The 24,348-nt window shown below is 45.6% G+C and overlaps 2 protein-coding genes across 2 annotated transcripts in view; both read right to left on the reverse strand.

The window, feature by feature from the left end:
- Window positions 1-793: 793 nt before the first annotated feature.
- TXNDC2 (thioredoxin domain containing 2) lies at window positions 794-2,577 on the reverse strand. Its single transcript, XM_060119533.1, has 3 exons — window positions 2,505-2,577; window positions 2,015-2,217; window positions 794-1,609 (listed from the first exon to the last, which is right to left on the reverse strand). The coding sequence occupies exons 1-3, from the start codon at window positions 2,575-2,577 to the stop codon at window positions 794-796; spliced, it is 1,092 nt and encodes a 363-aa protein (XP_059975516.1).
- Window positions 2,578-7,672: 5,095 nt separating this feature from the next.
- RAB31 (RAB31, member RAS oncogene family) overlaps window positions 7,673-24,348 on the reverse strand; it is a 114,074-nt gene continuing 97,398 nt past the window's right edge. Inside the window, exon 7 of the mRNA XM_060118866.1 lies at window positions 7,673-11,013. Coding sequence (XP_059974849.1) covers window positions 10,919-11,013 — 95 coding nt within the window. The 3' untranslated portion in view covers window positions 7,673-10,918. The remainder of the gene's footprint in view (window positions 11,014-24,348) is intronic.

Genomic DNA, 24,348 nt, shown 5'->3' on the forward strand with positions numbered 1-24,348 from the left:
CAATATATATGTGTATACACACACACACTCTGAGACACCTGAGAGCAGGTATCAGAAACCCAGTTACCAGGATGACAAAGCAGGAACTCTGCTACTAGGTTGCTGATGTCATAATGGCACCAAGGATCACACTAATTTAAACTTGAACCATAAAGCTCTTGGTCTGAGAAAACCAGAAGTTTTGAGCTGTCTCAGATTTTGTGAGCCTGGATCAGTAGAAAGAAGCCTGAACTTGAAATCTGGAAACATGGCCTTGGTCTCAGCTCTGATACCAAAGAATCCCCTAGATGTTTGTGGAGCCCGTGACATTTCCTGAGGCCTCCATAGCACTTCCCCCACGTGAAGGAGGTTAGATATATGTGAATCCTTCAAATTCTTTACTTTCTTATCAGATATCCCAAAGGTATGTGAACATCAGAAATTTCCACTCATCATTAAAACATGTCCTTCTACAGAAGAATTGTCTAAAGTTCCAGTGTTGCCACTAGGATTACACGAGCTGAATTTTCAAGAGTGAGTGAAAAAAAAATCAAGATTAAAAAATAGGGGACAACTGGACTTCCAATATCTCCACCAAAGGAAATTCTAATATCACACTGTCCCATCGACAAGAACACAGTCACAATAGGCGTTAGGGCTTTGACTGCTTTTTGGAAAGGGTTGAGCTACTGTTTCTGATTCACATGCAGGTGCCACTTGGACACACACTTTTGTTACCCCTCATCTTTTTTTGTAAATAAAAAATCACAAGCTATGAACAGCCGACTGTTCCTAATGCTTTCGGAACACACGATCACTTTAATGCTGTAATGAATGTCTCAAGTTTTTCCTTAAGGGCACCAGAAAATTCACCCACCTTTTCTTCTTTTTTATAAAACTGAAAAGTTGGGGTGCAAACGATATTGCAGTCTTTCGCCAGCCCCTCACACTCATCAGCGTCCACTTCCAGGAACACCACATCCTTGTGCTTCACGGACAGGGACTGGAAAAGGGGCTTGATTGACCTGCAAGGCCTGCACCACGTGGCCGAGAAGTCCACAGCCACCAGTCTCTCCCCAGCTTCCTTCAGCGCCACCTCGAAGTCTTCCTTGCTCAGGATCACCTTCACCAGGTCCTCCTCCAGGACCTCCATGGCTTCATCTGCTGACTGCAGGTTGCCTTCTATTGGCTGGATGGTGTCTTCTAAGGACTTGGGGGCATCACCCTCCTTGGGCAGAATTGTTTTGGCTGAGAACTTTGGGGTGTCACACTGCTTGGATAGAATAGTTTTGGCTGAGAGCTTGTGGGCGTGGCCCTGCCTGGGCAAAATGAATTTTGCTGGAAAATTGGGGGTATTGCCCTGCTTGGGCGAGGTATTTTTTTCTGAGGAATTGGGGATGTCAGCCTGCTTGCACAGGATGGTTTTGAGTGGGGAACTGGGGGTGTCATCCTGCTTTGGTGAAATGATTTTGGCTGGGGACTTGGGGGTGTCAGCCTGCTTGGGTGAAATGATTTTGGCTGGGAAATTGAGAATGTCACCCACTTTTGGTGGGATGGTTTCTTCTGGGAAATTGAGGGCGTCAGTCTGATCGGTTGGAATGGTTTGGGTTGGGGAATTGGGGGTGTCAGCCTGAGCGGGCAGAATGGTTTTGGCTGAGGACTTGGCGGTGTCACCCTCCTTGGGCAGAATGGTTTTGGCTGAGAGCTTGAGGGTGTTGCCCTGCTTGCGCAGAACGGTTTTGAGGGGGGAATTGAGAATTTCACCCTGTTTTGGAAGGATTATTTTTTCTGGGGACTTGGGAGTGTCACCCTGCTTTGGTGAAACGGTTTGGGTTGAGAAATTGGGGGTGCTAGCCTGACTGGGCAGAATGGTTTTTTCTGGGGAATTGAGAATGCCACCCTCGTTTGGCAGGATGATCTTTTCTGGGAAATTGGGGGCATCATCCTGCTCAGATGGGATGGTTTTTGCTGAGGAACTAAGAAAGTCACCCTGCTTGGGCAGGATGTTTTGGGTTGGGGAATTGGGGGTGTCAGCCTGCTTGAGGGGGATAGTTTGGGCTGGGGAGCTGAGGGTGTCACTGCCCTGCTCAGGTGGGAGTGTGTCCATGGCCCGTAGGACTTCAGACCGCTCCGCAGGTATGTGTTGAATGTTGCTGACCTCATGGACAAAGGCCTCCGGGGTGTGTGCTGGGACCAGGAGTGTCACATGGCTGGATAGAACCTGTAATGATGGACTTTCTGAAGAAAAGGGTAAAAAAAGAAAAATGCCAAAGAAGAAACAAAAGAATTCTGATCAGCTACTCCAAGGAAGACAGGTGTCATTCTCAGAGCTCGTGAATATAGTCTTATAACAGATGTATTCATTTGCATAATCACATTCAGCAGAAGGCCAAGCAGCATGCGATTACATGTAATCTTCATGTAGGTTTTTTGTTTAGCTACAACTTTGTCTGCTTAGTTCGACACTGCAGCCAACCCCCTTAGTGCATAGGTCCCCCTTCCCTCCCCCTTACCTGTAGCCTCACCTTCATTCATGTCTGCTTGATTGACTGGCCTCATTTCCGGTTCTTCCGGGGCTCCAGCTTCATCACTTTCCATTTCCGGTCCTTGTCGCAACCCACCCCTACTTCACAGATGCCTCATAGTGCCAGCGAGGCCATCCCCTGCAACCTTTTCCAACTGAACATCATACAAGGAGTAACAACTTGTATTCGGGTGGTGCTCACAGCCGGTTTGCCCTCTTTGTTCTCACGAGGGTCCTCCTTGACAGTTTCACGACAGCCTGGGTTTGGGGGCTGCTCTGTGCGTGAGGCTGTGCCCAGTGCCTGAAATGAATTCACAGCCATTATTTCCTATGACACAACACACCACTGAGGTAAGCCCCATTATGATCCCCACTTTACAAGTGAGAAAACTGAGTCTTAGAGAAGTTATGTGACCCGCTCAAGGTCTCAGAGCTCATGGGGGGGCAGGTTCCGAGCCCACACTCAGAACACTGGGCTGGGCTGGGCTGCTTGCTGGATGCCCTGGCCAGGGTGGGTAACTTGAGACCACCTCTCCTGCCCTCTCCCTCTAGGATCCCCAGCTCCTGCTTTCTCTTTATGACTCACCCACCGTAACCATGAACATCCTCTTAACCATGTTACCCTCTTCTGCAAAGTCCTGCGTGCTGGTCAGATGTCCGGTTTGGACACTGGGAAGGGAGATTACGACACAGAGGGGTTCCCTAACTGAGAAGAGGCAGAAGTGAAAACATCGCCCCCATCCATGTTGACCAAGAACCAAGAGAACAGTACCTGTGTCCCCTCTCCAGGTAGAAACCTCAGCACGGACACAGATTAGATGTGTTCAGAGGGAAGCTGGAAGCAGAGGAGGATTTGCCTCCTGCTCCATCTGGAAGACCAGGGAGGGCCCACATCCATGTGGACTCCACATCCACATGGCAGCATGGGTCACAGGCAGATTCTTGGGCCAGGGATCAGGAAGTCCTCACACCCCGGGGGTGGGGCCGTGAGTGTTCTAAGACCAGAGAACCAGTAGAAGCTCAAGGAAGAACAAAGAAGCCACAGTGGAGGTGGATCTGTGGCCAGAGGCAAGGAACAGAGGCACAGGCTTGAACAGTGGGTGACAGCACGGGGCCCCAGCCCTAGACAGGATCTACCAACCTTAGCAGTTCCCAGTTCAGGGACCAGGCCAGACCAGCCACTTCACATGGGGACTCAGCAAGAGGTAGAGGGCTCAGGCACAGCTCATCCACACAGCCTTGTGCACCCACATATTATGGAGAGGGTAGGAATCAGGAAGACTGAGCTGCCACCAGAATAAAACCATGTTCCTTAGACTGAAATTCCACAAATGGGCAGACTGAATCCCAGGCCCCTGCTCCTCACCATCCCTCCCAAAATCCTTCTGAGATTAGGCTCATGGGGAAGAGTAGACGCCTTGTAGGAAAATTTTAAAGTCTCATTATATCTGCACATCTTAATAAAAATGAGGAAATCTGTGACCCCATGACATTCATACTTGGGGATCTGAGTTGTGTTTTAGGTTCGGCAGAGTTTTTCCAATTATTTCGACTCTTGATTCTGAAATTCAGATGGATTCCAGGCAACTTGAAATATTGATGCTGCTGAATAATTTTCACTCAACTTGTCATAAAACGTATTTTTTTACTTTCAGCACAAGCTTATCCCCAAATTGCTCATGAACTCTTATGTCAGTTGTGGTTCTGTCAGTGAAACAATCAGCTATTTTAGGCATAGAAAGATTTGTCGAATCAGAAAATAGCTGAAAATGCTGCTTTTGGGCGAGGTGTCCAGGAATGATTCCCAGAAATAGGAACAATGCCGCAGAACTGGCCTGCCAGGGGGCCTGCGACCTCCTTTTGAAGGATAGCAACCACGCAGGCCAGGTGGTCAGGAGCAGGGGCCCCAGCCACTGGTGGCAGAGAAGGCTGGGCCCAGGTGAGGGGGATTTGTCACCACAGGTGACAGAGCTGGAATTTTATTTAATTTGCAATGGGTGTCCCAGAAAGTTTTGAGGAAACATGATCTGATATGCATTTTAGCAGATTCACTGTTAGCATTTATTCAACCATAGATTTGAGGGCCAAAGACAGAATTCAAAGAGATCTGTTAAGAAACGATTGCACAGTTGAGAGAGAACATATTGAAAGGTTCAACTGGGACAGTGGAAAGAGGGTTCAGGGTTGGAGAAATTCCAGACATAGAATTTACATTGTTTGATAAATGCTTGAGAGGAGCTGAAATTGAACCTCGAATGTGGAGCCTGGGCAGCTGGGAGAAAGCAGTGCATGAGACACACAGGTAACAGGGGAACGGGCCTGCATGCCCAGAGGGGCATCATACCAGAGGCAGGACACCCACCTGGCAGCTGGAAATCAAGGTCTGATCTCCGAAGAAAAGTCAGGCCAGACCACCATGTGGAAGACAAACACCCAGAGGTGATAGTTGAAATCCTAAGATTGCAGGTGATCATTAGGAAGGGGTATCAATGGAGGAGGGTTAGGAGCACGGATTTGCAGGAAGCACCTGCATTTGAGCAGGTATGTGTAAAGGGGGAGGAGCCAGGGGAGCCTTGGAGCCCAGGCCAGAGGCCAGAGAAGGAGCATCAGGTGGTAAACCAACAGCCTCGGGTGCCCTTGGGGAAGTGGGGGGAGTGAGAAGAAAGAGGGCAGTGGTGGGGCAATTAGGTACCTAAATTCAGGTGAGGAGTGAATAGAAGGTCACGGTTCTCCCTTAAGAATTCAATTAGTGTGAAGGAAAGAGAGGGTAGCTTGATGGGGAAGAGGAGAAGGACTGTAGTTTATCAAACCTAGAGACAATTTATGCGTATGTGTAAGTGAACAAGAGGAGAAAACAGTGCAGAGTGCATTTTAAGATGGAAACAAACAAAAAAAAGCTTGGGACATGCTTTAGAAGTGAGTTGGGATCCTTTTCTGAAGGAGCAAAAGAGGAGAGAATAGGTACAAATCCAGAGAAAACTCAAGGTAAAGGTGAGCAGAGAACACTAGCCACCCTTGGGTCATCCGGGCCCACCTGGGGACAGGATTTGGGGACTGGGTTCTCTGAAGGAATTCAGTGCCTCGGGCCCTGTAAAGTCAGACTTGTCAGACGCTGATCCAGAAGCCATTTCAAAAAGCCAGTGAAGAACTTGAGTCCCGGCTGAATGATGGGGTCAATGTCAAAGTCAGGGACAAGGAAAAGATACATGAAGCAGTCTGAGCAGTGGGTGGAGGGTCAGCACACCCGCAGCTGGGATCAGGTAATAGTTGAGTGAAATCTCGTTAATCGTGATTCAGCTCTGCCAGCCTGAGCTGCTTAATCCTTGGGTCCCCGGCCAGCACCTCCTCCTGAGATGCATGAGTGGTAGCCTGGCCTCAGCATGGTGGGGGGCTGTCCTGCTCCCCAACTAAGTAGACCTCAGAAGGCCAGCTGAACCCTCTGTGCTCCTCCTGCACAAATGAGAACAATCTTGCATCCTTCTCAGATTCATGTTGTGGATAAAATGAGATACAGTTTGAAAGGATTTAGCTCACAGGAAGCATTCAGTGAATGTGGATTTCCTTTCCTTCATTCTTTTATTTTTACAGTCCTTATAATGAGAGTAAAAAAAGGGGAAAATAGAAAGTCGTCAAAGGTACAAACTTCCAGTTAGAAGATATATGAGTCCTGGTGATAGAATGGACAGTGTGGTGATGATAATTAATAACACTATGTTGCATATTTGAACGTTGCTAAGACAGTAGATCTTAAAAGTTCTCAGCACGAGAAAAAAAAATTGTAACTATGTGAGGTGACAGATGTTAAGTAGACTTATTGGGGGTGATCATTTCCCAAGATATACAAATATGGAGGCATTACTGTACATTTGAAACTGTTGTGTTAATTATACTTTAATTTAAAAAGTTAAATTTGGGACTTCCCTGGTGGCACAGTGGTTAAAAATCCGCCTGCCAATGCAGGGGACACAGGTTCAAGCCCTGGTGCGGGAAGATCCCACATGCCACGGAGCAACTAAGCCCGTGTTACAACTACTGAGCCTGTGCTCTAGAGCCCGCGAGCCGCAACTAGTGAGCCTGTGTGCCATAACTACTGAAGCCTGTGCGCCTAGAGCCCATGATCCGCAACAAGAGAAGCCACCACAGTGAGAAGCCCGCGCACCTCAATGAAGAGTAGCCCCCACTCACTGCAACTAGAGAAAAGCCCGCATGCAGCAGTGAAGACCCGACACAGCCAAAAATTAAAAAAAAAAAAAGTTTATTAACAAAAATGTTAATTTTTTAAATTAAAAAAGACAGGAGAAGATAACAAAAGCTAGCATTTGACTTCTGCTTCTCTTACCAGTCTATGGTCGTAGGCGACTTACTAACCTCCTGGGCCTCGGTTTCCTCATCTGTAGAATGGGGAGAATAATAGTATCTGCCTGATAAAGGGGGTTGTGAAAATAGAATGAGGTCATATGATGTAAAACACCTGGGACAGTAGCTGGAGCAAAGCAGGTCGCTAAATTCGTGTTTGCTCTCGTTTACGAGCACCTGCTCCGTGCCGGGACCAGAAGAGGTGCTTTCTGTTGAGTGAAACCCATAAAGCCCACTCAGGAGGCACTTAGGGTGACGACATCTGTGTACACAGGGCCCTGCTGGCTGCCTGGAGCCCCCATGGGCAGCCCTCTTCACACACATGTTCTCCTTGAATCCTGAGGACACACCTGCAGGGTAGATGCTATGGCTTTATATGGTGGATATCATACCTTGTATGACACCTCGGGGGCAGATGTTTTCAGAATTCAGAATTTTGTTTGGAATGTATAACAGTAATATGGTGCATCTATTACAGAACATGCAGCAGAGTCAGGGATCGAATCCTACAAGCAAACAGCAGGAATTGTGCAACCGAATGTGCAGACATTCCCCCTTCACCCACCCCTGGTTGGATAAGTAGCTATAAATAGGATCACATCAGTTCAGGTCTGTTTTTATGGCCAAATGAGTCCATATCAAACTTAAGAAAAAGTCCCTTCCAAAGCTTTTGGGATATGAATTATTTTCTGCATTTTATATGTGAGGAAACTGAAGCTTAGAGAGATTGATCTTCCAAACCCTCCCACAGCCAGCAAGTTACTTAAAACAATTATTCAACCGAACATTATAATAAGAAAAAGACAAACTTGGTAAAACTTAAAATATTTATTAGTATGAATCAGTGTGTGTTAAACCAAAAATAACAGATACAGTTGGGCGATGTGGAGGGCAATGCTTTACTACAGAATATAACGTGGAAAGGTCCTAATGTCTGCAGCGGCGTCTTCTATACATGAGAACTGGGTCCAGCCCAGACAGAAGCCCTTTACAAAAACACGAGAAAGGGAGCAGTTTACACAACTGAGCGGTGACAATGGATCACTGGGTCTGGTTTCATGGTTAAACCAGAACCTAATAGGTCTGAATGAGGCTTGGAGTCCTTTTATTTATGAGCCCACTCTTTCTTACAAGTTGCAGTGAGCATGGCAGAGCAGGGAGAAGCAGGGCCCCTGAGGGGAGCCCGTTTCAGCCATCACAGGCCACGTTCCTTGATCTCAGGGGGCATACTTTGGTCACCCGAGCCTCCCTCGGTCCTCGGTGGGTCCCAGCCCTCTGCTTGGCTAAAGGCTGGCTTTAGGTCTTCAGCCGTCTATGGTTTGCAAGGGAAGTCATCTTTAGCGCCCTGATGTACCACTTTCCACTATGAAAATGGCAGGTCAATTATGTGCGTACGTAAGATGTCTGCATGACCCCACTGCCATTTTAGAGATTCCCACCGGGAAATAATCCCTCTGAGAGCCCGTGCCTGCGTTACATGACACAGAGTCATGAGCCAGACTCAGCCAGTGAAATGGATCACATGTCGGCATAACAAATATGAAATCATATTTACACATATACACACATGTACCGCACAGGAGAGGAAGGAAAACAGAGGAAAAGAGCACATTTGGGGAAACTGGGTAAAGGATGCTGCTTGACATTTTGGAGCAACAGTAATTTCCAGGCCTTTACATGATATTACGTGGTTATAGTTCAAAGATTAGAACAGCCAGAAAGTACTCTCAAGGCAAAATAAAGGAAGATCAGAAAGCCTCCTTGTGGACAAGACTTGAGCACCTATCTTCAGGGAAGACGCCGTGTTCCTGTGAATGTGTGTGTGCCCAAGTGCCATCTACTCTTTCTACCAATTGCTCCAAGGACTGACTATAGGCACATTGTCGCCTGATGGCTTGAATAGTTAAGGCCATTACAGGAAGGCAAAAGAGTGGTTCCCACCCTCGTGGGCTTCTGAAATCAAGTCATGGGCTCATGGGTGGGTAGCTTGCTGGTTAAGACCGGCTGTTTTATGCAAGATGCGAGCATTGAAGACTTGCTGGGCTGCATACCTCCTTAGCTAGGCAACCTTGTCTAGAGACAAGCCCAGGTCCTTGGGGACAGCTGGATGAGGAAAGATTCCAAAATAAGCCTACATTACACCTGAAATTAGGTCATTTGAATTTGCAACCCACATTTTTTTTAACTTTGGAAAGAGGCAAGATAATCGCTTGGCCTGCAAGCAGAATCACAGTAGCTCATAATAGTGACAAGGTGAAGAAAACCCTAAAAATCCCTGCAAAGGCCCTGCCAAGATGTCCACGTGCCAATTGCTAACAGTTTTTGAGGAACCCATCTGGGAGAGCTAAGAGGCACTCTTGAACCAAAAATAAGTGTTTCCAGCGTTCATGTCCTAAGATTGTCAAGTTACTCTTGCAAGCTGGATGAAGCGGTAAGAACATCAAACTGACAACACATTCTCGAGTTTAAAAAACCTAAATCTGAGATTTCGACCTGTTTTCTTGATTGCAGTCCACATGAAGAAATGTGAACTCGACCCTGGCCTCTCAAGGACTCTCGCTTTTTTGGATGGCAGCCTCAGCGTCCCCGCCCATCCAGGGCTCAGGGGCAGAGCATGGCAGGACTCAAGCACGGTTACTGAAAGTTCGAGGTTTTTACTCAGCTTGTGATCTCTTCCCTGATTTTTACATTGTAGGTTTTCAATTAATGTTTTTTGAGCCTTGAAGGTACCAGCTGGCCCTGATGCCATACTGCGTGATCAACCACATCTCACCCCCAAAAAAGGCACCAATCTGAATAGCCTCCAAGAATCACCTCCCAACATGAGCCCTCATAGGAAACCAACTGCTTCTTGATCCCAGGTTTTTATGAAAGTTAGAATGGAAACAGGATTTGAATTTTCAATGGGGATAGCTTTTCCTCCTTTCCATGCCTTCTTTCCTTTCCTTCCATTGGATTCAGACATCTTTAATTAATTGAGCAAACAGGAAACCTGAAAAGGGAGGGTTCACTGAAGTTTGTTCTCAGCCAACTGGCATTCCAGGGTTGGCCCTCTGGTTAGCCTTAATACCCACACCCCCAAAGCTTGGCATCTTCTTAAAGACTTTCTTTGATTTTGCAGTTTTGGGGGGTCTAGAATCTTAATGTGCTGGTACTTCCTCTGGCTGGCTTTCCTGTAACCTATTATTCATTGATATTATTAGAAGTTTGCCCTACAATTTAGATTCAAACATCCTCCAGGTAATTTGTTCCCCGGATATGACACTATGACAAACTCTCTTAGTAAAATAATACTCTGTGTGAAACTTCCCTAAGAGAGTGGGAATTTATTACTGTGGAAGTGATGCAAACCAGGTGGTCTCTGGAATAATATTTATACCCTGCGTTTGTCACAGTTTACACAGTAGTGACTCCAATGACTTCCAAACCAGGCCTCCAAATCCCAGAATGACATGATATATTGTAGTCAGATTTGGTTGGTTGGTTTATATGACCAAAACTTAGAAAAATGTTCATCAAGTAAAAGTCACAGATGTAGATAAAAGTTCCTAATACATCTTTCTCCACTTTCATAACAGCACAAGTCTATAGCAGATGGTCCAATTACACTCCACTGAAAGAGAAATTCCATGAACCTTTCAGTGGAGGTTGGTTGAGTAATTAAGGCAATGGCACTGAAGAAGTTCCTGAAATTTGGTTAGAAACATAGGAAATCAGAGTGGAACACCAGTTTAGAATCTCACACGCATAAGCCAGTAAGACTTTTGTACAAATTTAAGAATATTTTGAGGCTTTTAACAAAAAAACTCAACTATAATTAATACCTAAATCCATTCCCTCTGAGTGAATTTCACGCACCAAAGGCCCTTTTCTGGCAGTGTGGTGGTTTTTCCCAGAGTTTTGTAGAATCCTTTTCCAGGGATGTTCCCTGCCCTGTTCCCTGCGGGTCTCACCTCCCTCTGAGCCAGGGGCCAGGCCACTGAGGGTGGGAGGCCCCCGCAGCAGTGCACGGAGAGGGGAGCTCCGGCCTCTTCAAGCACAGGGGACCCCAGCCCCAGGTCAGCAGCACCGCCGGCCGGCCTGCGAGGTTGGCTTCAGTTTGATTGTTCCGTTGTTTCCGTTTTCATGGGGGTCCAGCGGTGGGATCTGGCGACCTGGAAGGAACGGAGGCCAAAGTTGAGTTCCTGTTCCCAGCCAACCCTACCCTGCTTCCACTTCTCCAGTCATGTGTGGGTTGCACGTGAGGCAGAGGGGCTGTGGTATTAGCTCTTTCCCCCTCTCCCTCAGCTGTATGAAGTCAAGCTCAAGCGTAGAAAGTTAAGGAAAAGTAAAAGCAGCTTTCTGATAATAAGCATTTCCCTGGAGGTGGAAGCCCTGCTCCAGAGCCGGCATCCCTCTTCTCTGCACAAACAGTGGCCCACTGGTTCCTCCCAGCCTTCCCCCGCATCCACCACCGGAATGAGCCCCTTCTCAGCTCCTAGTGAGGCCTCATCTTTGTGCTTCTAAAAACAGACCTGGCTTGGGAATTGTGATGGTCCCAGTAACATCACGTATTAACACTGAGCTCCTGTCCTTCATCCTGCCAACGCACTTAGAGCATTAACTGGAAAGCCTTTGGAGACATTCTTCACAGGAAACAGTATCTTAAGTGTCATTCACAAGTAATCTTATTTTAATTTAGAGAATTAGCTGAGAGTCTCTGCTAACAAATCCAAAGTAAAAATTAAACAGGTAGTGGAGGGGGATAGGGTGTCGTAGTTAAAGAGTATGTGTTTTGTTTTTTGTGGGTTGTTTTTTTTTGGGGGGAGATGATAAAGAAATTCTAAAGCTGCGCTGATGGGTGCACATAAAAAACACTGAATTGTACATTTGGGTGAAATGTATAGTATGTGAGTTTTGTCTCAATAAAGCTGTCTTCTAAAAAGGCAATGGAATATGGAAATAACAAATATTTGTGTAGAACCTCACAGTTAAAAGATTTTCACAGGCACGTCTTCACTGGGTCCTGTGAAGCTGTGAAATGACCGTTATGATCACCATTTTACTATTAACTGGAGCACTCAGGCTACACCTGAAGGTCATTACCAAGGGGCACAGGTGGCTCTCTGATTATAACCTACATCTTGACTTTCTGACAGATCCCAAAGCCTGTGTCCCTCCCACTCTACCACGATAGCTCTTGATGCTACTTTTCTAACCCCCATGGAAAAGGCATGAAACACGAGCTCTAAAACAGGGATTTAAAAAAATCAGCTAATTAGGGCATCAGTTACTAGGTAACCAGTAATTAGAGATGGAAGGGAAATTAGTTCCAAGACAAAGCCCTTCCATGCAAGTGGATGCCCTAAGGACCATAAAGAGAGTCAAAACGCCCTGGAAGAGGTGCATTTTCACAAGGGTGGAAATCGTCAATTTCACAGGTATTAATGCGTTGTGTAGATTGGGTGGTATGGCCACTCATCAAAGCTCAAGCATAAAGATTAAGGTCATTGGCAATTACCCAAAATTCAAAATTCGTGGTAGAGCTCTTATCCGCTTACGGGGCAGACATGAAGGCTGGAGGGATTTCTGCAGCTACTGCTTCTGCCAATCTGTGTCCTCCACAAAGCTGTACAAAGCTTCGGCAGGCCATTCTCCAAACAGTTCTATCCTAATCCAGAAGCAAGTATGTACCTTCCTGTTCTGGACACGCTGTGTCTGTTTTATTAGTCATAAGAAAAGGAAAGGAAACAAAATGCCTCTCCTACTTTGTCGATCTTAAGTGATAAATAGAGGGGAAAGTTCCCAGTGACTACCAGTACTGTGATATATTTAGGTCAGATCTTCCCGGTCAAGTGTTCCATACGCCTCCAGAGAAAGTGATGTGTTTTGGAGGATGGTAGTGTCAAGTTATAGCATTACTGATGTTCTTTCTTTCTTTCTTTATTTGAAGTATAGTTGATTTACAATCTTGTGTTAACTTCTGCTGTACAGCAAAGTGATGCAGTTACACATACATATATATACATTCTTTTTCATATTCCTTTTCATTATGGTTTATCACAGGATATTGAATATAGGTCCCTGTGCTGTACAGTAGGACCTTGTTGTTTATCCATCCTATATATAATAGTGTGCCTCTGCTCATCCCAAACTCCCAGTCCTTCCCCCTCCCTCCCCCCCACCCCTTGGCAACCACAAGTCTGTTCTCTCCGTCTGTGAGTCTGTTTCTGTTTCATAGATAAGTTCATTTGTGTCATATTTTAGATTCCACACGCAATTACTTACTTAAGTTGTTTAAATTAACATTTCGGATGCCTCCTGAGAGTGTTAGGAGCTGTAATAGGGGCTTTTGCATCTGAAATATTTCGGGACAAAACTATAATTCTGACCGGTGCGTGCCGCTGCCCTAGTTAACTAGTCAAGTACTGTTTACCGATCAGTTTTGACTACATCAAGATCAGTATCCTACACTCACATCAACCTCATGGTATTCTTAAGTTGTTAACTCTAAAGTTAGCAAAATAGCATTAAGCGGTAAGCCCTCCTATATGTGACCGATTCCACACGCCAAGTGTCATAAAGTTTCGTAAGTTTTTTCCTAGGAAAAGTACCTCACATATAGAAAAAGCTCATCCAGAAGATTAAAGTCACAAAAGTGGAGTGAAGAGCTAGAAAGGGCAATGCCGGAGCGGCCCATCCCATCCCATCCGCACCCTCCTTTGTCCCCATTCCTCCTCCTCTTCCCTGGCCCTCACTTCTCTCCTCAGCAGACGGTCAGTGGGACAAGGTCTGGGAGCAAGATTAGGTAACACCCGAGGCAGCCCCTCAAGGAGATGCCCCTCTTTTTTTTTTTTTTTTTTTGCAGTACGCGGGCCTCTCACTGTCGTGGCCTCTCCCATTGTGGAGCACAGGCTCTGGACGCGCAGGCTCAGCGGTCATGGCTCACGGGCCCAGCTGCTCCACGGCATGTGGGATCTTCCCGGACCGGGGCACGAACCCATGTCCCCTGCATCGGCAGGCAGACTTTCAACCACTGCGCCACCAGGGAAGCCCCCCTCTTATTTGTTTTAAACTGTGAGCAACGTTTCTGAATCAGTGTTGAACCCGGCTTCTGAGAGGAGCCAGGTTCTGTTTATCTTCAGAACATCCCAAGTCTCACTGAATAGAACAAAATATTTCTCCGAGACAGAATTACTGCAGTTTGTTTACATGTTTGGGTTCCATGTAAAATTTTGAGAAAAGGGCTGTTCTGCTAAAAAAAAAAAAAAAAAAAAAAGTAAAAACCGTTGATCCAAAACACCTTTGAGGTCATCTGCACTGGAATGTGAATTAAAGGCTTAGGTTGGTGTCCTGGGACACATCAAGGCATTTTTATAGGTATCATGACACTTGTTTCTAGGTTTTGTTCTTGAGAATTGGGTTGCCCAAACCTTTTAGTCATGTCCAATTTTGTCATCATCGTGTAGATGTGGATAAAATCTTTGCATCATGGTCAATTGGAAAATGTTCTTTACAAATGTAGCAATCTCTCATTGAAAACTGCCCTCCTGGGGGAACATAATAGATTTCATGGTTCCCCAATGAAGAGGGAAGGTGCCAACTAGCCGTGTGGCTCCAAGTACATCATTATAGTAACTGCTTCCCTTTAAGGAATAAAGAGCTGGTATTACAGCCTTAAAATTCTATTTTAATACCAATAAAAAGACATTTTCACACTTGTTCTGTGAATAAAGTTTCTTCAGTAACTCCTTAAAAAAAAACAAAAAGTATTACTGCAGTTTCCTTAGACTTTGTGTTTCTCATCTGGTGGAAGGAGTTTTGAGATCTGAGTGAGGCTGTTCCAGGTGAGTGAATTCAGACATGCTATCTGCTGTCTCCAAGACGGCCTTTCCTCACCTACAAAAGGAACATGGGAAGTAGCCCGACAACCACCACGCATCACAGACGTTGTGGCTAATGTGCCAGGAACCCAAGACAATGGGCGGGTCCCCAGCACCCCAGGCTCTGGATGCAGCTACGTATCAACCCCTGCCTCCCCCTCCGCGCAGTGGATGCTTAGGGTTCAGTTACTATAACAGGGCCCATCCTGCTCTTCTCCTAAATACTCAGCCGCGGAGGGGCCCACACGTTCCAGCTTCAAACAGTAAGAAGAAAGGAAGCGCTTCCATTTTCAGGCAGAGAAAGGAAAGCCGGGCCCTAACAACGACGCAAGCATCTTAAAAAGTGCAGGAAGCCACCAGCGCTGTGAAAACACACCAAGAACTCGGATCTTGTGGTCTGAGTTATTTGGAACTTACTCAAAGCTTAAATGCACTTACACAATAGCATAGTTCCAGAAAATGCCATAGCATTTGGTACCAAGGTGATCACCTTGGAACACTGTTGAATCAGTATTAATTACATGGGCACAGGATTGGACAAAAATATACACGCAAACATCTGAAAGAAACATCACTGCATGTTTCTGCTCTTATAAAATGCCCTCTGAGTACACAACCTCCAAACAGCTCGTTCTGGAGTATAAATCCTATGGCAGGGTGTTTATTTTAATAAGGTTTGGATTGTGTAAGATTCTGCTTGGGAAAAGTTAAGACTTTTTTTTTTTTTTTTTGGAGTTCCGTTTTCCTGAAAGTTGATAGCCCAGAGAAAAAGCAGGTTTAATAAATGATTCCTCAAGAATTCAATATGTGAGAAAACAAACTCCACGCCTATCAACTGTATCGTGGCTCTGGACTGGGGCTGTAATGCTTTTACACACAACAAAAATAAAACAGCAGGCTCAGCTGCAGCTGTCTTCTCGCCCTGTGTAGTGACCAGCCGCTTTCTGCACAGGCCTGGAGTCCTCCCTGACAAGTCGCTGTTTGCATTCTTCTCTCTTATCCCAGTCCCAGGATTTATGAGGCTCAGCTTTGTTTGGTTGGTGTTAGAGGTGCTGGTACTTGCCCTGTCACTTCCATTTCTTGATCCTGATTTTCTGAATCATCCAGAGACCAAGTTTACTAGGACTTGGCAGTCTTTGCCCTTGATCATGACCTCCACGCCTCTCCATTTAGAGGGGGGTTTCTATGGCCCACTGAGGTGCTCACAATCATGGGACCCTGCCCTAGAAATACAGAGTGGGGCACGTGACACATGCATGACACTTGAGGTCATCCTCTGAACCGTCCCTTTGCTGTCGTAAAGAAGACAGTATTGGGATTATGAGATGACCTGGAACATTAGAGTCTAGACCTCGGAAGGTGCTAACATTCTGTGCAGGACCAGCATGGCTTAGGATTCAGGAAGTGGATTCAGCCGGAGGCTGGCAGAAAATCCAGGTCAGGGATAATGAGAGCCTTAATTTGGGTGCAGTGGAGAGAAGCAGAAAACAGGGGTAGAAGGAGAACCGTAGGAAGACACCTGGCAGACGTGACAATTGATTGGATGTGGGAGGGTGAAGAGACGGGGGAGGAAAACTGAAGTTCAAGCCTAGGAGCCGCGGGAACGGTGATGCCCCAGCAGAGAAGGAAGGGAGGGGGCAGACCCCCACTGGCCGTTAGTCCAAAACGGCAAACGGCCTCAGCACGGAGGGGCTTAAGTTACTCGAAGATCATCAGGCTTCCTTACCATTCAGAGGCATCGTTTCCTTTTATTTATTTTTTTAATTAATAGACTATATTTTGGGGAAGGGAGGTAGCTTTAGGTTTACAGAAAAAATTGAGCATAAAGTTCAGAGAGTTCCCATACACTCCTCCTCCTAACTCCCAATTTTCTCTATTTTAACGTCTTGCAGGAGTGTGGAACATTGATTACAATTGATGAGCCACTACTGATCATTAAGTGGAGTCCATGGTTTCCATGAGGGCTCACTCTTAGTGCTGTACATTCTATGGGTTTTGAGAAGTGTATAATGACATGTAGCCACCATCACAGTATCACACAGAATAGTTTCACTGCCAGAAAAGTCCCCGAGCTCCACCTATTCATCCCTCCCTCCTTCCCGCCCCTAGCCCCTGGCAACCACGGATCGTTTTACTGGCCCCACAGTTGTGCCTTTTCCAGAGTGTCATACAGTTGGAATCATACAGTATGTAGCCTTTTCAGACTGGCTTCTTTCACTTGTAAATATGCATTTAACATTCTTCCATGTCTTTTCATGGCCTGATAGCGCATTTCCTCTTATTGCTGGAAAATATTCCATTGTGTGGATATATCCCTTTTAATTTTTTAGTTTAACATTTAAAAATTATAAGACGCAAAAAAAAAAAAAAAACCACAAGCCACAAAGAACAAATCTAATAAGCTAGACTTCATCAAAATGAAAAACTTCTGCTCTTCCAAAGACGTTGTCAAGAAAGTGAAAACCCAAGCCACAGCCTGGGAGAAAATATGTGAAAGACAGTTATCTGATAAAGAGCATGTATCCAAACTATATAAATAATCTTTAGAACCCAATAATAAGAAAACAACTCAATACAAAACGGGCAAAAGTTGAACAGACACTTCCCCAAAGAAGACACAAGGATTGTGAATAAGCACATGAAAAGGCACTCAACATAATCTGTCGTTAGGAAGATGGACGTCAAAACTGCAAGGAGAGACCACTATATTCCCATTCGAATGACTGAAATTTTATCAACTGACCATTCCACGTGCTGGCAAGGAGCTGGAGCTACTGGAGCTCTCCTGTACTGGTGGTGGGAATGTAAAATGCTAAAACTGCTTTGGAACAGTCTGGGGGACCCTTAGAGTGTGAACCGTTACCTGTGAGATAAGCCAGTTGCGCCACTTCTAGGTATTTACCCACACAGACTTGTACATGAAAGCTCATCGCAGCCTTGCCTGTAATTAATTGCCAAAACCTGAAAACAACCCAAATGTTTAGGTGAATGGATTAACAAATTTTTACTAACGTTATGAAATACCACTCGGTACTAAAATGGAACTCAGCAAAATCCATTGTGTCTTAAACTCGGATCAGGACAACTGACCTAATTGCTTGCACAAAGAAATTGCAAGGAGGGAGCCTGCTGCTAAGGAGGGGCTTAAAAGACACACCAGCTAATTTTATCAATTTTATCCACTGTCTGTGGAGCTTATTTGCATCCTAATCCAAACGAACTATAAAATGCAAACAAAGAAACCATTTATGATAATTATGAACCACTGAAAATCTGAACACTGGATGTTTGATGATATTAATATGATTATAGCATTATGATTATTAAGGTGAGCATGTCATTGTTTTATGTAAAAAAAAAAAAGTTACTTGCTGAAAATATTTACAGATGAAATGATGTCTGGAATTCCCTACGAAATAATACAGGCGGGGGGTCGGTGGGAGTAGGGGGTAGGGATGAAACCAGCTTGGTTATGAGTACAGTCTGCCCTCTATATCTGCAGATTCTGTATCCACAGATTCAACTTACCGCAGACTGAAAATATTCGAGAAAAAAAAAAATTCCAGAAAGTTCCAAAAAGTAAAAGTTGAATTTGCCACATTGGCAACTATTTGAATAGCATTTACATTGTATTTACAACTATTTGCATAGCACTGACATTGTCTTAGGTATTATTTGTAATCTAGAGATTATTTAAAGCATACGGCAGGATGTGCTTGGTTATATACAAATACTACACCCTTTTATATAAGGGACTTGAGCAACCTCGCTGGGGCCCTAAGCAATCCTCCAAGGATACCAGGTGACGACTGTACATGATGGTTCACTATGTTATTCAGTTTACTGGTGTATATGTTTAAATTTTTCTGTAATAAAGTCTTTTGTTAAGTTCCCTGCAATCTCACCGCCATGAAACAACCACTGTTAACATTTTAATGTGTGTGTATCTTCCCAATATTTGCCCAGGAGAATATATTTACTATTATATATTATATGGTTCATATTTTATAAAATCAGGATATTATACAAACTGCTCTATAACTTTGGTTTCACACTCAACAATTTATCTTTTTATGTCACTAAAGACAGATTTACAAACTCATTTTTAATCACTAGTTTATACTGGTGTCCCATGATTTTTTAAAAATTATTTCCCAAGTTTTGGACAGTGAAGTCATTTCCTGTTTTTCACCATCATGAATAATGTTACCATAAACTGCCATCTGCAATGAGAAGTGACAGAGACTAGCAGTTGAGAGCCTGGGTTCTGAAGCCCTGCTGCCTGGCTTCTAATCCTGACCCTCTGTGACCTGAAGCAAGTCACAAACCTCTCCACACCTCAACTTCCTCAGATATAAAACAGGGATGATAACAGTGCCTATTTCATAAGATAAACGGTGCACTAATGAGCTAATATATATTTAAGCAATTGCAACAATGGCACAGAATGACAATTTGCTCTATGTGAAACATCATTACTACATTTTGCACGCCTGGTCAATTTCTTCTTTAGAATCACTGGGATAAAAGATATGCATGTTTAGGGCTTTTGAGACCCAACTTACCCACATTCTGAAACTACATTCTTTTGCAGAGGTCTCCTATCATTGCATTTGGTAAATTAACTTTGAGGGGTTAAGAAAGTGGACAGGCTTTGTCTTTGTCCTTTCCTTGTCCCACAAAGGCTAAACTTACCTTCATTTGACAGTTTGCTGTACTATTATAAAATGTGCAAATGTTTTGTTTTGTTTTAAAATTTCTTTAACCTGCTCCAAACCAAAAGTGTCCACCTAGAGAATTTCAAAATCCAGTGAACTTAAAATAGCTAACACTCTGTGCAGCAAATGATTGCAGACAAGACACGATTACTGCCCATAAGCCTTAACTTCCTGTCTTTCATGTTAACACCCTATTCTAATTTTTCCAAACTCATATGCTTGTACCTCTAATTACATTCACTCTAAAAAAACCCAAATATTTCTCACCTTGTTCTCAAACTAATAACAAACAAAAGCCTAGTTTCATCTCCAGATGTGATGTTCAGGACAAAGCCTGTGTTCTCTAGTCAGTATTCAAGTTAACTGAGCAGAAGCACAGCTGTCCAGCCTAGGTCCTGCCCAATCCAGACATGTTTCTGTTGAGCCTGCAGCCCCAAGTCTTTTTGCCCTCGGGGAGAGATTCTTTTTAAAGGGTGGGGGACTTGAGTTGCATAACTGAAATCCACAAAGCAAACCTTGTTCCCCATGCTCCAGAATCCTGTCTGCCAGGCTCTTAGCAAATCCAGCCTCAGAGGACTTGCTCCTGTGCTCACTTTCCTCCTTCCAGGGAAGAGAGCCTGGGGTGCATCTCAGGACCATGCTGTTCCTTGTTCCCCATTCGGACCACTACCCAGTGTTCCTGGTTCTACTCCCAAAAGACTTCTGAAATTCACATCCACGTTTTTCCTCCTCATCCAGGCCTCTCTCCTAAAGGACCACAACAGCATCCTCCTCCTCCAGACACATTCTCCAGGGTGGATCTTCCCACTACAAGGCCTGCAAGCATCTGGCTCAGTCTCTAACACCCCTTCCCCCCCCACTGCCCCATATGGTCCCTGAGCTCCCACCTTGCAGCCCACCCACCTCCTTTGTCTTCCTTAAAGGATCCATCACTTCCTGCCTCGGGAACTCACACACCGTGTCCACTTGGCCCGACTGCTCTTCGTGAGCTCTCTGCCCTCTTCTCATTTTTCGGGTCTAGCCTAAAACCATCTCCCTGGGGAGACCTTCCCCAGCCAATCTAAAGTCCCCACCTGTAACTGTCCCCATGGTCCTTGTACTTTTGCTTCTCAGCCTTGACTACGATGTGTAATTACACGCCCACTTGACTGTACCCACAGCCTGTCTCCCCACTCGACCGTCAGTCTGTTTTGTTCCCCAGGCTGTCCCTGGTGTCCAGCATGGCCCCTGTCCCACAAAAGAGAGAAGAAGAGAGAGACAGGAGGCCTGTCCAATGGGCTGGTGTTAGCCAACTTAAGTACCCATAGAAAAGTGACACATTTCACTTGATCTAGTGAATCCCCTGAAATATTATCTCCTGGAACAGCATGAGATGAGCTGGAAGGTCCAGAGTCAAAAACCTCCATTGGGCACGCTCTTATTCCTAGCCTCATCTTTATGGGGAATGTGCCAGAAGGAGATCAGCTCCCAGAGGACTTACAGCTCACCAGAAGAAGAGACGCATACCTGGAACCCTTGGAGAATCACTCAGAGAAAGAATATGTCCAAGTGTCAAAGTGATGGAGCAGACCATAGTAACCTTAAGCCAAAGGTGAGAGCCATGCATGAGACTTCACGAAGGAAGGAGATTCCAGGGAATTATCATCTGTGGGGAGGAAGGGAGGAGCATCTCATGCAGGGTGGGGCGGGAGAGAGCGAATGTACGAAGGAGGGAGCAAAAACGAAGACTTTACTGCTGTCAGAGCTCCTCACCTGCCTCTCAAGGTGACTGAGACGGGCAGAGTCGTTTCATAGGGAAGACCATACAGGTTTGGGACAGCAATCACGTATTCTCTGTGTTTCCACACACCAATTTAAAAACTCAATGGACAATAATTTTATTGGCTAAGAATCCTTCCTATGTTTTAACTCAAAGAGGAAAACGTTAGTGTTCAAACTAAAGGTATAAAAACCCAGGAAAAAAAAAAAGAAGAACAACCCCATGGGACTTCCCTGGTAGTCCAGTGGTTAAGACTCTGCACTTCCAATGCAGGGGGTGTGGGCTTGATCCCTGATTGGGGAACTAAGATCCCACATGCCACGTGGTGTGGCTGAAAAAAAAGAACAACCCTGAATGGAGATGCACGAAAGAACATTAGCCACACACCGTTGGGTAAAGCGGGTCCAAAAGTGAGCGGTGGAAAAGGACACCAGGAGGATGCCAACCAGAGAACGAAGTGGGCACAGACCCCCCCCCAAAGGGCAGCACCAAACACTTTACGGGGCAGCTTCAGTCTGAAAACAGTGTTTTGCTAACAATTTCCAGTTACGAAATATATTAACTTATGTTCCCCAAACACAGTTGTCTCATTTCTGGCTTACGGGCCTTCTGGGAATGTAAAAGGGAAACACTGGTCTCTTGCTCTGAGTCCGTATGAATCAATTTTGCTAAAGCACACCTCTGTAACAGCTTTTCTTCTCACTCCTCCTGCATGGTTTTCTGTGACTGCTCGCTCCCGGGCATGTTGTCTCTGCAACCCTGCTCTGGGGGGCACAGGTGTCAGCAATATCTTGACCTATTTTGAGTTCAGGGAGGAGCATATGCAATACAAGTTGGAACAGGGGGCAGGAAAATAAACGAGGTGTCTGCTGTAATATATCTAGGTGCGCTCGGTACTGTGTTTTAAGTTAACCTGTAAGTGGGTGACAACACCCCACTCTGGAGACATGCACCTGAAGGAACAGAGGCCAGGGAGGCACCAGGGTCCACATTATAAATATGGATGGAGATCTCGCCACTGTCTGGGTATCCACAGGCTTCTTGCTAAGGCAACTCTAACCAAAGTCTAATGAAACAGAAACAAACAACTGTTTATTTGATGTGGGAGATGAGGAGATACAAGAATTCAATGGCTTCTCTACGAATTAATGATTTGAAGCTATGATTACCCAGTGCTATAAGCAAAACATTTTCTTTTTTAATTAAATGAAGCAGACCACCAGGCTCTCAGGAATTCCTTATGCAAAGTCTCCATCACTTTGATCCATAAAGACCTCATATGCGTGAAGGGATTTATACTGGCTGAACAGAGCAAAGGAATAGCTTTTGAGTCGAGAGACTAATGCTTGGGCTTAGGCTTCTTTTCTTCCTTGAAGTCCTTATGTCATTTTATATTAAAAGCGTGACTTTGCAGAAACCTCGGAAGGTCCCCTAGCTCGTGCAGAAATCCCAAGGTGAATTTCAGGTACACAGAGCTGCGTGGATGCTGGGGAGAGGGCTCTGGAAAATACCAGGAGCCGCACAGGGACGGCTGTGAATGTCCCAGTTGCCAGGAGCCCTCCTGCTGCATTAATTAAAACCACTAATACATATTCATAAAAACAAAATGTTTACCAGCTGTACAACTAGCCTGACGTACCAGAAAAGCTGAACGTCCCCAGAAAAGACAGAGTTTGAAGAAATACGAGGTTAGCGGAATGAGCTCAATCCAAACCCTCTTAGACGTCACCCAGACTCACACGGTGCAGCCCTGAACCCACAGCCCAATTTCGGGAAGGACCAGGAGTCTGAGGATGTGGGGTTTCCAACGTAAAACTACAGCCCCAGGGCTTCCCTGGTGGCGCAGTGGTTGAGAGTCCGCCTGCCGGTGCAGGGGTCACGGGTTCATGCCCCGGTCCAGGAAGATCCCACATGCCGCGGAGCGGCTGGGCCCGTGAGCCATGGTCGCTGAGCCTGCGCGTCCGGAGCCTGTGCTCCGCAACGGGAGAGGCCACAACAGTGAGAGGCCCGCATACCGCAAAAAAAAAAAAAAGAAAGAAAGAAACTACAGCCCTGGTGTGCGCTAGTCCGACCTCCGAGACCCGAGAGCTCAGAGAACACTATTGTTTTGAGGGTGAAACCACAGCAGGAATACAAAGCCTTCTGAAGGAGGAAGGAAGGGAAGTGGATGTGGACCCCAGCAAACAAGTGGGACCAGGGCTGCAGAGAGCTCCACTGCTTCTTTCGCGGGCTCCTGGGCCCTGTAAGTAACCCAGGTCAGAGTTCCTCATGTGCGGTGAAGTCTCCTTCAAGCCAAGAGAAACAAGCAAAATATTCCCTGCTGTGGGTTCTCAGAGTCTGAAGTAACAAACCAAAACTAGCGGAAAGGAAATCAAATCTGTCCTGGGAAGCACGGCCCCGCTGCCTCTGAGAGGTTCGCCAACAGGGACTGCAGGCTGCACGGAGACCAAAACATCAGTTTCCCTTCTGCAATTCCCTTCTGGAATTGCCTGCAGCCCAGATTCTTGAGAACAACTGCCAAGTGTTCTGGGGTTCGGCCTTTCCTGAGATGGGCACCCCAGGGCTTTGGGTCCCTGCACCTGGCTAGGCACACGCTCCGAGGGCATCTCAGGACACAGTTTCCTGAGACAGCCACCGGCAGGTCGCTCTCTGGGGGGACCCAGGATGGAAAGCTGTTACCAAGGAAGCTGTGAAGGTTCAAGCTGGCCGTCAGCTGGGGAACAGACACAGATAAAGGTTATTCGTGAGACCAACATAAAGATAGGGAAGCAAACATGACCCAGGACTGGGGACAAAGACAAGAGCCATCAGCTTCCATCAGTAACTGATCAGATGGACCCAGAGATGATCATGCTGAGTGAAGTAAGCCAGGCAGAGAACGACAAATACCATATGATATCACTTCTTACATGTGGAGTGTAAAAAAAAAATACAAATGAATTTATTTACAAAACAGAAACAGCTCACAGACATAGAAAACAAACTTATGATCACCAAAGGGGAAAGGGGAGGGATAAATTAGGAGTTTGGGATTGACATATACACACTACTATATATAAAATAGATAACCAATAAGGACCTACTGTATAGCACAGGGAACTGTGCTCAATATCTTGTAATAACCTATAAGAGAAAAGAATCTGAAAAAAA

Source organism: Mesoplodon densirostris, chromosome 15 (assembly GCF_025265405.1).
Source record: "Mesoplodon densirostris isolate mMesDen1 chromosome 15, mMesDen1 primary haplotype, whole genome shotgun sequence".
NCBI classification, from domain to species: Eukaryota; Metazoa; Chordata; class Mammalia; order Artiodactyla; family Ziphiidae; genus Mesoplodon; species Mesoplodon densirostris.

Bases quoted from the DNA above. Each gene is read 5' to 3' on its own strand.
- TXNDC2 (XM_060119533.1), bottom strand. From the start codon at position 2,577: ATGGAAAGTGATGAAGCTGGAGCCCCGGAAGAACCGGAAATGAGGCCA. The intron at 2,218-2,504 runs GTGAGGCTACAG...CCTTTTCTTCAG, and splicing joins TCAAGCAGACATGAATGAAG to AAAGTCCATCATTACAGGTT. The intron at 1,610-2,014 runs GCTGACACCCCC...CTGCCCGCTCAG, and splicing joins AAACTATCCCCCTCAAGCAG to GCTGACACCCCCAATTCCCC.